Source organism: Nyctereutes procyonoides, unplaced genomic scaffold (assembly GCF_905146905.1).
Source record: "Nyctereutes procyonoides isolate TBG_1078 unplaced genomic scaffold, NYPRO_anot_genome, whole genome shotgun sequence".
In the NCBI taxonomy this organism is placed as follows: Eukaryota; Metazoa; Chordata; class Mammalia; order Carnivora; family Canidae; genus Nyctereutes; species Nyctereutes procyonoides.
This window is the reverse complement of record NW_026575020.1, coordinates 17,469,417-17,484,335: the sequence shown is the minus strand read 5'-3', so window position 1 is coordinate 17,484,335 and position 14,919 is coordinate 17,469,417. Positions and strand designations below refer to the sequence as shown.

General features: G+C 35.6%; 1 protein-coding gene across 8 annotated transcripts in view; it reads left to right on the top strand.

Annotated features, from left to right (window-relative positions):
• BCAS3 (BCAS3 microtubule associated cell migration factor) overlaps nt 1-14,919 on the top strand; it is a 594,925-nt gene that overhangs the window by 314,891 nt on the left and 265,115 nt on the right. For 7 of the 8 annotated variants that reach the window (XM_055337273.1, XM_055337276.1, XM_055337244.1 and 4 more), the window contains 3 exons: nt 60-160; nt 2,654-2,850; nt 8,128-8,225. In XM_055337273.1, coding sequence (XP_055193248.1) covers nt 60-160; nt 2,654-2,850; nt 8,128-8,225 — 396 coding nt within the window. Of the gene's footprint in view, nt 1-59; nt 161-2,653; nt 2,851-8,127; nt 8,226-13,329; nt 13,404-14,919 lie in introns of those variants that run through there. The other variant, XM_055337280.1, reaches the window with a different exon arrangement.

The window sequence follows — 14,919 nt, the reverse complement described above, 5'->3', positions numbered from 1 at the left end:
CATTAATTTTAGCACTGCATGGGTTAAAGTTGTTTAAATATGTTTTCCTTTTCCTACAGTGGTTCCCCCTGGAAGTCCAGGGCCCATTACTCGGCATGGGTCCTATGACAGTTTAGCTTCTGACCATAGTGGACAGGAAGATGAAGAATGGCTTTCTCAGGTAAAAGTCTAAAATGTTTGGCCTGTTAAAATGAAATAAAGCAGAAATCCATGGTCTCTTCTTATTCTTGAATTCTAAAATCTTAAAAATTATTTTCCTTGGAGGAAAATGGGCAGAATTGGGAACTCTTTGTAGGACCACCAAGAATGAATCCATTGTCTTTCTTATAAATATTGCTGCAAGGATACATATACATATATTTTATATGTATTATATACATGTGTGTGTATGTGTACATTAGCTTTCATACAGAGAGCATGAAATACGCATAGCTTTCAAACAGTCCATTTATATATCCCTTAGAACCTTGGGTTTTAGATGGACAGTTTAGATTAAAATAAGAATTGGTCTTGTTAAAAAAAAAAAAAGAATTGGTCTTGTTGAAACCATGAAACCATTCAGTAATGTGTGGGATATGTTTTGTGGAACCAACATTTTCTGAAGCTTGGGCCCATACTCTGATTGGAAAAGGCCAGCATTCTCATCAGCCCATGTCCTGATTGTGTCCAGCTGGGTTCCTTTCCTCAGTTCGTGGACCGCTACCTCCAGTAGTCTCCAAACCAGTCCTGTGACCACTCCAGCTGACCCTTTCTCGCCTTGCCAGGTGAAACTATCTTCATTTCAAGGGCTTTGAAATAAAAGATACTTGGGCAGATTTCAAAATGATGAGATTACAAATGACTTCATTACAAATGCTGTTATGTCTGCCTCAAGTCTGACATCATTTGGTAAAGTTAATGACCTGTCTCAGATTACCAATCCAAGCAGCTTTTCATCAGACAGGTGCCTCAGTGGAGGCCCATGAAGTTTCACTGCTTTCTCAGGGAGTGTAGCCTATAAAACTACAGGGAATCTGGAAGCCGGAGAATCAGATTATTTCTAAGTGACATACATTTCATTACACCTGAAGTACTCACGGGAAGCTCCTTGAAGGAGGGTCAATGCTTCAGTTCTTGGCATATGGAGGTGCCTCCTTTCTTGAGGATACCACGGTAAAGTAAAAAACAAAAAAATGCTGGCAAAGAAACCACTGTCCTTCACTTCAACTTTTCAGTTAGGAAAAGGGGTAATGTGTGCTGTCAGTGTGAAAGTATATACAATATGTTTGTACTGCACACAACAGGAGAGTGAGTAGGAACATCTGGCCATTCCCTCAGTGAAATTGCATAGGCATCTGTTTACCTCTCGGCTCTGTGACACGGATGGTTTTGAGCTTAAAATACACAGAATGCTTTATCTGTGGCCTAATTTACATTGCAGAATACAACTACTTGAATCAGAAATCACTGTCCTAAATCAGAGTATTTTTCGCCCTGTGATTAGTGGGAATGTGAATATTGTTCCAAGACCATGATGATGCTTTTGCCCTTTAGGACTTAACAAACACAGAGCCACACTCTGTGAACCTTTTCAGTTATGTTTTGTTAAGAATTAATCACCGCAATCAGAGAAATGTGATTAAATATAAAAGAACTCAGGGCAAAATGAAGGCACATGGGAAGTCAGTTCTATAAAGTGTGTAACAGATGTGGATGCTGCAGTTAAAGACATTGAGACGTAGTCTTTCACCAAACATTTGCATATTTAGTTTCTTCATCAAGTTGCTCATGTATAAAATCATATGATATGTTTATTTTCATGTTTTACTCTGCTTCTTCTACTCTCTGCTCTGTCTTTAAAGTCTTCAATATTGGCACCATTCTTTATCCCCTCTATAGACCATGAAATTCATAAACATTGTAGTATTACTGTTTTGCAGCACTTAAAATACCTGTGTCAATGTTCATGGTAGTGGAGGAAACATTCTAATTAAATAATGATATTTTGAAGACAAATCTAGTCTGAGAGAAAATATATAATACTCTTCATTTAAAACCTGATTTGGGGGGATTTTGAGGGTAGCTTAGTAAATGCTACAGTATAATTGTGGAAAGAAGCTGGCTTTGGGTGTTTAAAATTATTTCAGACCTTTTCTTTTCCTTGGATAGTTCAAGAACAACTTCAAGTTTGTCATGAGCTTGATCCTCAGTGAAGGAATTACTTTTAATCTGTGTATTGATAGGTGTAGTATTCACTACATGCCCACAAAGTGGTTAAGTACTGTCTAGAATGAATGACAAAGGTAGTCCCTAGGGAGTTGATGCTAGTTATATGAGGCAGGCAACTGGTGCTTTTACTCTCATATGACTTCTGTGTTGTATATGTGTGTGTGGTGTGTGTGTGTGCGTGGTGTGTGCATGTATGCTCACACATGTAAATACATACACACACAAAACGAATTTTTTGTTTATTTTGGTAAAAATCAATAGAAGGATGTAGTGAATGCATATATAGGCTGTGGTTACCATTGCCTTTTGATTGTGGATGCCCTGTACCTGTCTCACTTGGTTAAGATGAGCTTGGAGGGTGTTTGGAGACAGGATGGGGGGATAGTGAAAGCGTCTTAAAAGGAGGTCATAATACATTTAAATCGTGATTCATAATCTGTTCCAGGTAGAAATTGTAACACACACTGGACCCCACAGGCGTCTGTGGATGGGTCCACAGTTCCAGTTCAAAACCATCCATCCCTCAGGCCAGACCACAGTCATATCATCCAGCTCATCTGTGTTGCAGTCTCACGGGCCAAGTGATACTCCACAGCCCCTTTTGGATTTTGATACAGATGATCTTGATCTCAACAGTCTCAGGTAAGAAATAAGAACTAGAGAGTAATTTCACTGGATTAATATATTCATTTGTAATGAGCATCTTAGGTAATATATACATTTTCCTTCCTGGCACAGTTTTATGGTACAAAATACATGCACTGTAGCTTGTTTCACTATTATTGCTGGGCATCTTATGTGGGATCTCTCTACATTCAATAAATATTTGTGTTTTGGATTGTATTTCCCTAAATGTAATATTCAATGCATTTAAAAAATATATCATTTTTACACTGTCTTCCTCCTATTTCTAACTGCTTAAAGTCTGAGGGTACTCTCCTTACCTGATCTTACTAACACTTTGCTTTCAACTAACCTTCATTGAAATCCTGCTTATCCCTTCTTTTAGGCTTTAAAAAGTTTTCAGATGAGAAAAAAATTGATATAAATTCATTTATAGTTTATTATATATATATTTATATACATATTCATCATCTATATTCTCTGACTCTCACTTGTAAGAATCATGTACAAGATTGACAAAGTATGCTTTTTGTTATTAAAGTTTTTTTTCTAATGCAATTAAAAACCTTTAACTTTTGTAGTCTCAAGTTTGCTTAACCAGTTTAATTTGTTACATCCAGACTTAACACATTCTGGTATAACAGTGAAGGGCTCAGTCTAATACCATGTAACCTCCCTTTCCTTGTCTTCTCTTATAAAAAGTTCTGTAATGTATCTTACTTGAATCTAACATAGACCTTTTTCTTACATCTCTTTAAAAATTATGGAAAAATGAGTCCCCAATTGTAGGTTGGAAATATGTTTTTATATACCTCTTTGTCAATATCTGTTTGTCTAACAGTGCAAAAGCTGTTGCAGAGGTAGCTTAGGCCTAGATGTTTCTTTCTTTCTTTTTTTTTTTAAGATTTTATTTATTTATTTATTTATTTATTTATTTATTTATTTATTTATTTATTATTTATGAGAGACACACAGAGAGAGAGAGGCAGAGACACAGGCAGAGGAGGAAGCAGGCTTCATGCAGGGAGCCCGACATGGGATTCGATCCCGGGTCTCCAGGATCAGTCCCTGGGCTCAAGGCAGCACTAAACCACTGAGCCACCGGGGCTGCCCTAGATGTTTCTTTCTTAAGAGTAATTCATGGGGCACCTAGCTGGCCTAGTAGGTACAGCATGTAACTCTTGATCTTGGGGTCATGAGTTCAAGCTCCATGTTCACGTAGAGCTTGCTTTAAAAAATAAAAGAAGGGGATCCCTGGGTGGCGCAGTGGTTTGGCGCCTGCCTTTGGCCCAGGGCACGATCCTGGAGACCCAGGATCGAGTCCCGTGTCGGGCTCCCGGTGCATGGAGCCTGCTTCTCCCTCTGCCTAGGTCTCTGCCTCTCTCTCTCTCTCTCTCTGTATGACTATCATAAATAAATAAAAAAATTTAAAAAATAAAAATAATTCATATTAATGGAACATGTCTCCTGTAATACTTTTTTTCAGTGTCTAAATTTTTTTGTTTGCTTTCTACTTTATTTCTTTCATCCATACATTTTTCTTTTTTAAAAAAACAAAACAAAACAAAAAACCCTAGAATATCTTTTTTGGCTTTTCAGAAGTGGGGCTTTTCCCCCCTGATATCAGGCAGTAGTGACAATACTGAGTACTAGACCAGTTTTCACTGGTACCAGCAGTAAAATGTAACCTGGTGTAGTTAGTCCATTTTCAGGAAGTGGTTGGTCCTCAACTTACTGATTCAATGTGTACTCATTCACGTTTATAAGTCATTTGGGTACTTAAATGTCAATAATAAGACATTTAAAATAGATAATACATAAAACTATGTTTATTCTCTTTATTGAACTATGCACAAGATCCGTTTTTTTTTTCTTTTTTTTCTGATGACTGTCGCCTGATACCGTAATACACCCTTGTCCCTTTTCTTTGGAGCATCTTTCTAGCTCTCCTATGTATACAGCTCTGTTCCTTTGCTTTGTGACTTCCAACTTGCTTAATTACTCTTTACTTCAGACATAGCCCTTCACCTAAGAGCTCTCTAAGTTGCTTCTCCAGATAAACTGTTGTCCTAAATTCTGTCTAGAATTTTCCTCATGGGCTTTCCTTTTTCTTATACTTTAGCATTTGTCATTTAAATGGTTTTAGACTGTATATATTTGATTAGAATACTGTCCTTTTTTTTGTTTTTGTTTTTGTTTTTTAAGTAGGCTTCACACCCACCATGGAGCCCAATGCGGGGCCTCAACTCACCACCTCAAATTTAAGACCTGAGCTAAGAGCAAGATTCAGATGCTTAACTGACTGAGCCACCCAAGCACCCCAAATATTGTCCTGTTTATTGGATACATATAAACTTTAGATACCTTTATACTGAGTCACAGGTTTATAAATTTCTTTTGAATTGCTCTTGTAATTTATATTTAAAAATCTGAGCATATGGGCTCTTGGTTAAATTAGGTTCCATGAGAACACAGTTCTTTTTTTTTTTTTTTTTTTTTTTTTGAGAACACAGTTCTGATGGGAAATTTAGGTTTGACTTACATCATTTCAAATATAAAAGGCCTGTTTAGTACAATTTCGTCCCCAGCATCCAATTAGAAATCCAACTATTTATATTCTCCTCATCCCTGTTTACTATTGCTCTGAGTGCCCCACCTCTGTTTCTTCTACATTTCTTTAGGGCTATATACAATGGCACTATAGCTCTTAGCCTTACTTTCTCCTTTAAGTTGTAAAAACTTTATTTAGGTGTTTTTGATTCAGCTGACCCTTTACATTTAGGTTAGTATATAGGGGGGCAGACTATCACAGCACCATATAATTCTTAATGATACCTTATGGAGTACAGGACAAAGTACCAAGTGTAAAGAGTCAGCTAAAAAAAAAAAAAACACCTAAATAAACTCATGGAAGCTCTTTACTTGGAGTAGGGATTTAAACTGTAAAAAAGGCCAATGAAATATTTATTAATAGATCTGAGAAATAGATCATGTAAAAGAAGCTGAGATACAAAGTCTGGTTTTCTACTGAAGGTTAGCTCCTTTGGCTTTATTACTTTAATTTTTCATCTAGTTAATTAACATATTCATCAGCTCACATATTTAATATATATATATCTGTATATATGTAGTGATTATTTTAGTAAGGACATGTACGTTTTACTCTTTCAGCGGATATACAGTGTTATCAACTATAGTCATCATGTTACACATTTGATATTCAGACTTTATTCACAGTATTTTATTTTAAGTGGTACACAATTCTCATAACATAAAATTCACTGTGTAATTCAGTGATTTTTAGTATATTCACTATGTTGGGCAGTATCCCCACTATCTAATTCCAGAACATTTCCATCATCCCTACCAGTTTGTTTTTATTTTTGTCATTTTTATTATGGAAAAACTTCAAACATATATAAACATATTTAAAGTTAAGGAAAATAATAGAATAAGCCCACGTGTATCTGTTGCCAACTTCAATACATCAATTCACGGCCAGCCTGTTTCACCTACCAACAACTCTAGATTATTCAGAAACCCCAATATAAATCAAATTAATAATAGGAAATTTATTAGCCCACTTAAGTTGTTTAGACCAGGAGGGGACTTTACTGTGGATGAACTGACCATATCTAACTGTCTAGCTTCTTATTTCTCTTAAGAAGCAGAAAACATCTTTCCTAGACATTTCAAATACACTGTACCTCTTTTCTTACTGGCCCAAATTTGCTTAGGCCTGCCCATCCTGGAGCTGATTAATCTCTGCCATGAATCGATGAGATTACCATGACTGGTTTAGCAAAATCAGCTGGAGTAGAACAAATGTTGGGTGGTACACATTGTCCACAAGAACAGTGACAAGTATTTATTATCAGTACTTCCAGCTTCCAGTGCTGGATCACATGGGTTGTCCTTCACCTGCCTCTTCTTTTCTTTTCTTCATACAACAAATACACAAACATTTAAACTGTGCTTTTGGTAACTACTCTTTTTCTGCAGTCTGTACTAGGCATTTCAGGCTTCTATAATCTGTCCCATGGCATTTATCTTCCACCAATGTCCACTGTGAATTCTGTGCTTCAGCCATACATGTTCCTCAAGATGCCCTGCATTTGTCATGCTTAGTTACCAATCCAATGGGGCTGCTTGTTCTAGTTGTATGCTTAAAGAGCACTTCTTGCTCCTCTGCATGTACGTATCCTGTTACTGTATACATATCCGATTCCTGGTACACCTCCACAAGATCTTCTCAGTCTGCTGTGGAGCCTGATTTCATTACCTGTTTTCTCATTCTAAACTTTTATTGCCTATTTCACTCATTTTCGTAATTTTCTTTTGCATCAGTCATGAATGTCCGTGCTATACCATATACCCACACACAGACCTTATTAGTTCATGTTTTGTTTCTGCCTGTTCCTGGAATAATACTGACACACATTTAATATTCAGCAAAGACTCATTGAATGAATGAATTACCAAAAATGTTTGCTGTTACAAGTTTTTATTCCTCTAGGTTGCCTGGGCTCTCAGATCCTGTAGTCATACAGATTTTTTAATGTTAATAATATTAGCCTAATACAGCTGGAAATAGACTCTTTGCATTTATAGGTTTATCATTCCTAAGCAACTTAAAATTATATGTAGTAAATTGCAGTTTTGCTGAGACTCTAATTGATTCTTACATGCTAATTGGTAATTTTATGGAAGTAAGTCAGTTAGTTAAAAGTGATCCTAAAAAAAAAAAAAAAAAAAGTGATCCTAGCTAAACCTGTGGCTGCCACATTCCAACACAGCTTTGTTTTTCTATGCTTCTGGTCATATATAAAGTAACTTTCATTCAGGATTGTAAGGGAGTGCTCAAAATTTTGTATCTAGTATATGCTGCCTTTTATGGCAGGTGTTACTAGCTATGGTGCTATTTCATGAATTTGAAGAGTGTCAGAACTCTTCATATCTGTCCCTTGGAAATGTCAAAGGTTTTGGTATAGTTTTTTTGTTTCCCTTCCCATTCTACTAAATTTATCCCTTTCAATTAATGTCAATTTTCAACCCCTTACTTAGAATCTATTGAATAACTTACAAAAAGGAGAAGGGGGTCCGTGTAGGGAATGTTTATAGTGCATTAGCTTTGTGCAAGAATTAGGGACTGCAGTTTCCCTGTTTGTCCCATTTTAGAATGAATGGTTCTTTAATGGATTGGCCTATTCCAGCATCCCTGATTTAAGGTCTGTTGTAGCACGCGACAGTTTTGATGCTGGTAACATATGTGAATTAAATTAAATTGCATTGCAGGATCCAGCCGGTCCGCTCTGACCCAGTCAGCATGCCAGGGTCATCCCGTCCAGTCTCTGATCGAAGGGGAATTTCCACCGTGATTGATGCTGCCTCAGGTAGAAAACCGCCTCCAAAATGTGTGCTGGATAGTTCTGTGCATTTTAAATTTCTTTTCCTGCACAATGGAGAGAATGATATTTTTGCCTTCCTCTTCCTTTTTTTGTGTGTGTTTGTTTATTTTGGGATATGCGTGCATGCTGTGCACATATCTGTGTGTGTGTTTAAGGTTTATCATTTGTTGCTAAACAATGCCATGCATTTAAGTATTGTTAAGGTTGGTGAATGATGCGGTGAGGTTGGCACTTGATTAAATGTAATGAACACAGTATTGAGGGCTACAGGGTTGATGACTGTTTTGCCTTTGATCTCTCAAATGTGGAGAAGCAACCTTGACAGAGAACGTAAATACAATATATGGATTCAATTTACTCAACCTGTTGAGTATCAAAGTGCCTGATCTGTGGAAGTAGAGAGTCCAAATGCTGTTGCTTAAATGGTTTTTATTATTGAAAGCATAAAGTTTAGAAATTTATTAACTTAACTTTCGTCTATCTATCACAGTTATTAACCTTCTATCCTTGGAAGCAAGGCATGAATATGTAATATTAATACCTGGGAGTAGATCTTTGCCTCTGTAGGTGATAGTTGCTACACTAGTATTGTCAAACCGTTTTCTGCCAAGTACCTGTTTATAATAATACATTTTTCATCCCTAAATGCATTGATAAAGAAAATAAGGACAATGATCTTTCTGTTATGGTGCAGCTGCAGAGCATCTGAAGAGAGCATACATCAGGGTTTCATCAAGAAAAAGTCTCTTATGAGTAGAATTATTAAATACTCGGCATTAGTCAAACAGTTGAGTTAGAGAGGATTTTAATCTATAGCAATTTCAAAATCCCCAGAGACTGCTGATTTGATTGAGGCTTAAACTGTGAAAGAAAATGGAAACAAACAGAAAACTGATTTGTGAAGGTCACTTTTAAAAGACCAAAGCTTCTGTTTCTGATTCTGTGTCTGGATGTATTTTGAAGTTTTGAAAACTAACTGGTTTTGTACGTTATCTTAGCTTTCTGATTTTTTTTTTTTTTTGTCAGTAGATTGTACCTTGTGTCTGATTTAGCTGTCCATGTCCAGGGCTCTGCCTTCATTTTTAATGTAGACTCTTACTTTAGAGATCTCATACTTGTCTCTCTGCTTTCACTTGGCAACCATGTTTGTCCCCTGGAAACAAGCACAGAAATGTGTGAAGTCTCTCTCCTTGCTTCCCTGCATTGAATGAAATACTCAGATGGGTGACTTAATAAATCTTTTGGATAGTTTCAATCTGAGAATGCTAACAGATCCTGCTCATCTGGAATTATCATTTAATGATCGTGAATCCTGTAAGCAATGTCTTGTAACCTAAAGCATTTTATTTAAGATTACAGTAGTAGCCTTTGTTGGGGAGAGGTGGTTAACATTCTTAAACTGCCATATTATAAATGTTTTAGAGTCAGGTGACTACCAGTCAAGTGAAACACATGCCACTAAAGCAGTTACTGATGTTGTTAAGAGTTGCCATATTTAGCACTCCACTCTGATGTAATACTCCATATTTCTCATGTAGCACTATCTCAATTTTAGCTCTCCGTAAAGTAATATCTCATGCCACAGAGAGGAATGCCAATGAACTACTGGCAACCATCATTTGATTTAAATCTGCAAGAAGAATTTTTAAATGATGTTTGAAAAAGGAACTAGATCTTTGCCCTTGATTTACTTATATTTGCATCAGAGACACATTGTAGGAGATTCTAGGATACTGTTCTACAGCTATGAGCCTCTGCCTGAAAGTACTAATCTTTTGAGTAGAGAAAGGACTTCTTGGTGACTAAGCTCTGTTGTTATTTTTCTAAGCCTATTTTCATTCCAGAAAGCCATAGTTCCTTTCTGAGACAGAGCAATGAAATGTGTGTGCTGCTTTCTCGAACTTTGAGCTAAAGAAACCCCATAGATGAGGAATTGGGCTGTTATGAATAATTCTCTACTTCTCAGATGGTTTGGATCCCTTTTGTTCAACGCATTTTTTAAGTGAGTGAATAATGTTTTGTTGGGGAAACTTAATCTACTTTATCTAATAGTCTGTTACTACTGTAACAGACTTGCTTTTCTATTAATATTTAGGAAGATTAGGGACTAAATAGTTTGGGTTCCTTATTAAAAAAAGTTGATGAGAAAATTCTGCTATAGATTCTTCTATTAAAAGAGTCTAATAAATTTGTACAACTGCTCCTGAACCAGGAAGTGCTTCTCTGATTATGACCCATGCATTGGAATCGCTACATATTACAAAGATGCTTTTCTGAAGTTTTGATTGCTTTTGCTGAGAGATATGACTGCTGTGGCACCTCCTCTTCTTGGGCTTCATTGCTTTGTCTTACCTTCATGCAATTTATACAACTAAATATATTGTCTTTTTAATTGTTCCTATGGCACATTTTATAACCGCCTTTCTAGCTAGTGACAGCTCTTGCTCTGTCTAAACTAGTGGTGGTAAATTATTTTTCATGTAACTACTTTTCAGAGGCATAGAATTTAGAGATTTTAGTGATATGATTAAATCTTTTGACAGTTGTAACAGTATTCAAAATGAAAATATTTTATTTATACCTTCGGTCAGCATGTTAGATATCTATATATTTATCTGGCAGTATTATTCTATTGAAACTAAAGAGATCAGCAGAGACTTGTACCAGCTTTGCTAAGAAATTTTATTTGTAAAAAAAAAAAAAAAGAAATTTTATTTGTATAATTTCTTGATCATCTAGTATATCTTGTTCTTCACTCCTTCACATAGAAGAACATTTTCCAAGATATGTATTTTCTTACTTACTAACTTCAGTGATTTAGGCATGGTATAAATTCTCTGCCATTAGATACCTATGAACAAGCTTCTTACTGTCTCTCTATAAATATGTGTATTTAAACTGGAAGATCTATAACTGCTTTCTAAGTAGATGTCATTCCCATAATATCTGACCTTTGGTAATTCAAAAGGGTACTATCTATCCTACTTAAAATTTTGAGTTTAGATAATTAGGAGATGTGCCCTTCTTGACTAAGGAGATGACCATTCTGGAAAGATACTATATAGGATTTTACCCTTATACATAGGCTACTGAGAGAAATGAGATTGGAAGGAAACATTCCATTTTTCATTAACATCAGTGCCTCTGAATTATAGTTAATATTTCTAGACAGAGTACTTTTTTTCCTCTGTACATTCTTTTTGGTTAGGTATCTAAGCATCTTTTCTCATTGTTTGTTCTTTATAACATGTGTCCTTTTGATAAACGTATAGAACCTCTGAAGAGAAAGTAGTCATGCCCTGCTCATACTTTGTTTCCCACCTTGGTGGCTGATCCTCTTGTTCCCAGACCTGTAGGCTGTACCTGTTGGTTACTAATAACAACTCTAAAGTCTCTTTTGAGTCATGCAGACAGAAAGACTAGAAAGATATAGTTCATCCTAACTTTGTTTCTCCTGGGTTTGTGATTTTACTATGGAAATTGATTATTTACAAAGAAAGAACTCAAAGCAACTGAGATTTAAAGACAGACTTATGCCTGGCTCATGCAAAGAGCAGACATCTTTGTCAAACTCTACTAAAGTAAACATTTTATAGAGAAAACAGTATTGGAAGTAGTGGGGACAACATCTATGTACATTCCTATGGAATATGACAGTAGGAGAAGGACAATTGTGACAGTTAAGTAAAATGAGTTTTTATCCTTTAGAGCAAACTTTGATATATCAGGTATTAGTGTTATATCAAACATTTCTATAAATAGGGACAGAGTTTCAGACCTGGTATTTGTTATTGTTATTGACTCAAGAGAAATATTATTTTTATTGTACAATTGAAGTAATCTAAATTATAAGAAATTTGATAATTCAGGAGATACTTTAGCACTCAGTTTTTCCTGTTATCAAAATAATTTGTTTACTGAAGAAAATGAGACACTTAAAAACCCAAACGTTTTATTTGACTGATTTTATAATCATTCTTTTTGATTATGCCTGCTTTGACTGAGTTTATAATGATCATTTATGTCTTCCTTATATATTTGGCATTTGGTTCATCAGATATTTTAAAAAAAACAATATTTATTAGAGAGGTACGATTAGGTAGGCAACAAGGAGATTATTTAAGTCAAATCTCTGCTGGAGGAATGTTCATATGGAGGCAACTTTTATTTTATAGAGATTTTTCTGATATAGGGGAAGAATATTCCTAAGGATTATAGTTCACTGTATCTGCAGTTGTCATTCCAATCTGAGGTAGACAGTCACTGTGTCATAAAACTATCAGAGACACAAGAGATGCAGGTGGTGGGAAGCAAAGAGATTTGTAAGAAACATCACTTAGTCATCCAATGGTGAGTCTACTTGGTGCCATGATTTTAAAAACTAGAGCTGAATGACAAGAACCCATGACATTGTAATCATGGTCTTGAAAATTTTCTGAAATGTCCAACAAGTGATGTTTCTACTTTTCCTGTCTTTTCTGCATTTGTAAAAAGAATTTAAGGTTCCCTGTGCAAAAGATTGTTTCACTTTTTGGGCAGGGGTGTGTTCTTTATTTCTTAAAATAATTCTCAGATATAAAGGGTATCAAGTTCTTTAGAAATTTTGAGATATTTCTTTGGATACCCGATGTGGTTTTCATTTAGTAGACTTCCAGATATTCTTTGTGATTATAAGGTGACGAAAACCCCAGGCATACTTGTACCTTGAGTATTCAAAGCCTGTGTGGGATCAGTAAGAGGATTATGGATGAAGGCAAAATTAAAAGGAGGCTTAGTCATGACCTGTGAACAGTCCCTCAGAGGGGAAAAAGGAGGTCAGCAATTTTACTTTGACACTATTTCCACTTGAAACAGTTAGCAAATATTCAAACTCAGATGTTAAGATTGGCTTTTTTTATAGTAAAGAGGAAGTTTATGTATTATTTCAACTCTAATGAACACCCACTTGTCTGTATAGAATCAAAAAGAAGTGTTAAAGATGACACATATAGGGAAAAGACCTGATTTTTGCACATAAGGAAGGTGTTTGGCCACATCACTCTTCTTTTGATTTAAATGTTCCTCTCATTCTTCTTTCTAATATTTATAGGATGTTAGAAGATGAAATTCAAGTTAACAATGTGGAAAATTTTAGCTCAGCACAATTAAGAAAAAAAAATGATTGCCCCACTTAAAGATGAAGAAACTGTAAACAGAAGTAGAAGAAGCTGTTGGGAAAGCTTTCTTCTGATGACACGTTGCTTCTTTGAATAAATCTTTGTGTCAACTAAAACCTCGCCTTTGCTTTCTCTCTTAGAGCAAGCACCGAGTCCTTGACATGACTTTAAGTCTTTCCTAAGCATTTTGAGAAGGAATTGATGGAATTCTCCCTACTGTTGATATACTGGGGTACCATATATTTACAAGGGGTTTTTTAGCCCAAAGACCCAACTTTTCTTTTTTGTTCCTTTATTACTACACCTTTAATACAAGGCTGGACTGTTTATGTAGTCTGTTGCCTGAGACCGTGGTGGCAGAGGGACAATATTGGGGGCAGTATTAGAATTTGTTTAAGTCTGAACCGGGAATTCCATTTGTCTTAGTGACATTAGTGTCAAACTGTTAGTGCCACACTATTTTAAATTGTGTCCAAGAGCCTGAGAGGCTTATACTTATAGGTGCCATCTATAAACTTAGAGGGAAACAAAAGAGTCTCTCTCCATTGAATATGTAAGCCCAGTGAGCAATTAAAAAGCAGCTTGGGACCTCACCCAGGCAACTACTCGGAACCAGAGCTCATGACAGTTCCCTGGATATTGTGAAAACTGTCAGAGAAAAGCTAAAGTAAATAATCGAAGCGAAAATAATTGTTCCTGGGAAAAGTCTTGTTTTGGAAGATTTGGTGTAGTAGAAAGAATAGAGACAAGTAGCTTACAAATCTTTGGTTCTAGTCTCAACTCTGCCTATAATTACCTGTTTGGTAAATTGCTTCGAAACCCAAGGCTTTCTTCCATAAAATGAGAGAATTGAGGTAGATTATTTCCAAAGCCCCTTCCAGCTTGAAAAATGGATCAACGTGTACTTTGGATCACCTTTGAAGAATTTTTTAAAATTTGGATATAATTTGCATATAGCAGAAATGTACATATCTTAATCATACAACTTGATGAATTTTTATACCTATGTATATCACTACTCAGAACAAATTAGAATATTTCCATCATCTTAGAAAGTTCCCTCATGCCCCTTCCAGTCAATATACTACCTTTGACTTAGAGATTACCACTATGGTTTTTATCATCATAAATCACTTTTGTCTATATTGAACTTCATGTAAATGAAATTATCCTACAGTTACTCTTTTGTGTCTGGCTTCTTTTACTTAATATTTTTGAAATTCATCCATATGATGCATGTGTCACTTGTCCATTTTTTTATGTTGCAATATAGTATAAATATAATGCAGTTTATGTATCCATTTTCCTCTTGTTTTCAGCTATTAGCTTTTTATGAATAAAGCTGCTATAAACTTTCCTGTACAAGTCCTTTTTTTGACATCTGCACTTTTAATTTTTTATTATTATTTTACATATGAATTCATATGTTTTGAGCATATACCTACGCCTGGAATTGCTGGCTTACAAAGCAGACATATATTTAGCTTTATTAGGAACCTCCAAGAAAGTATTCCAAAATGATA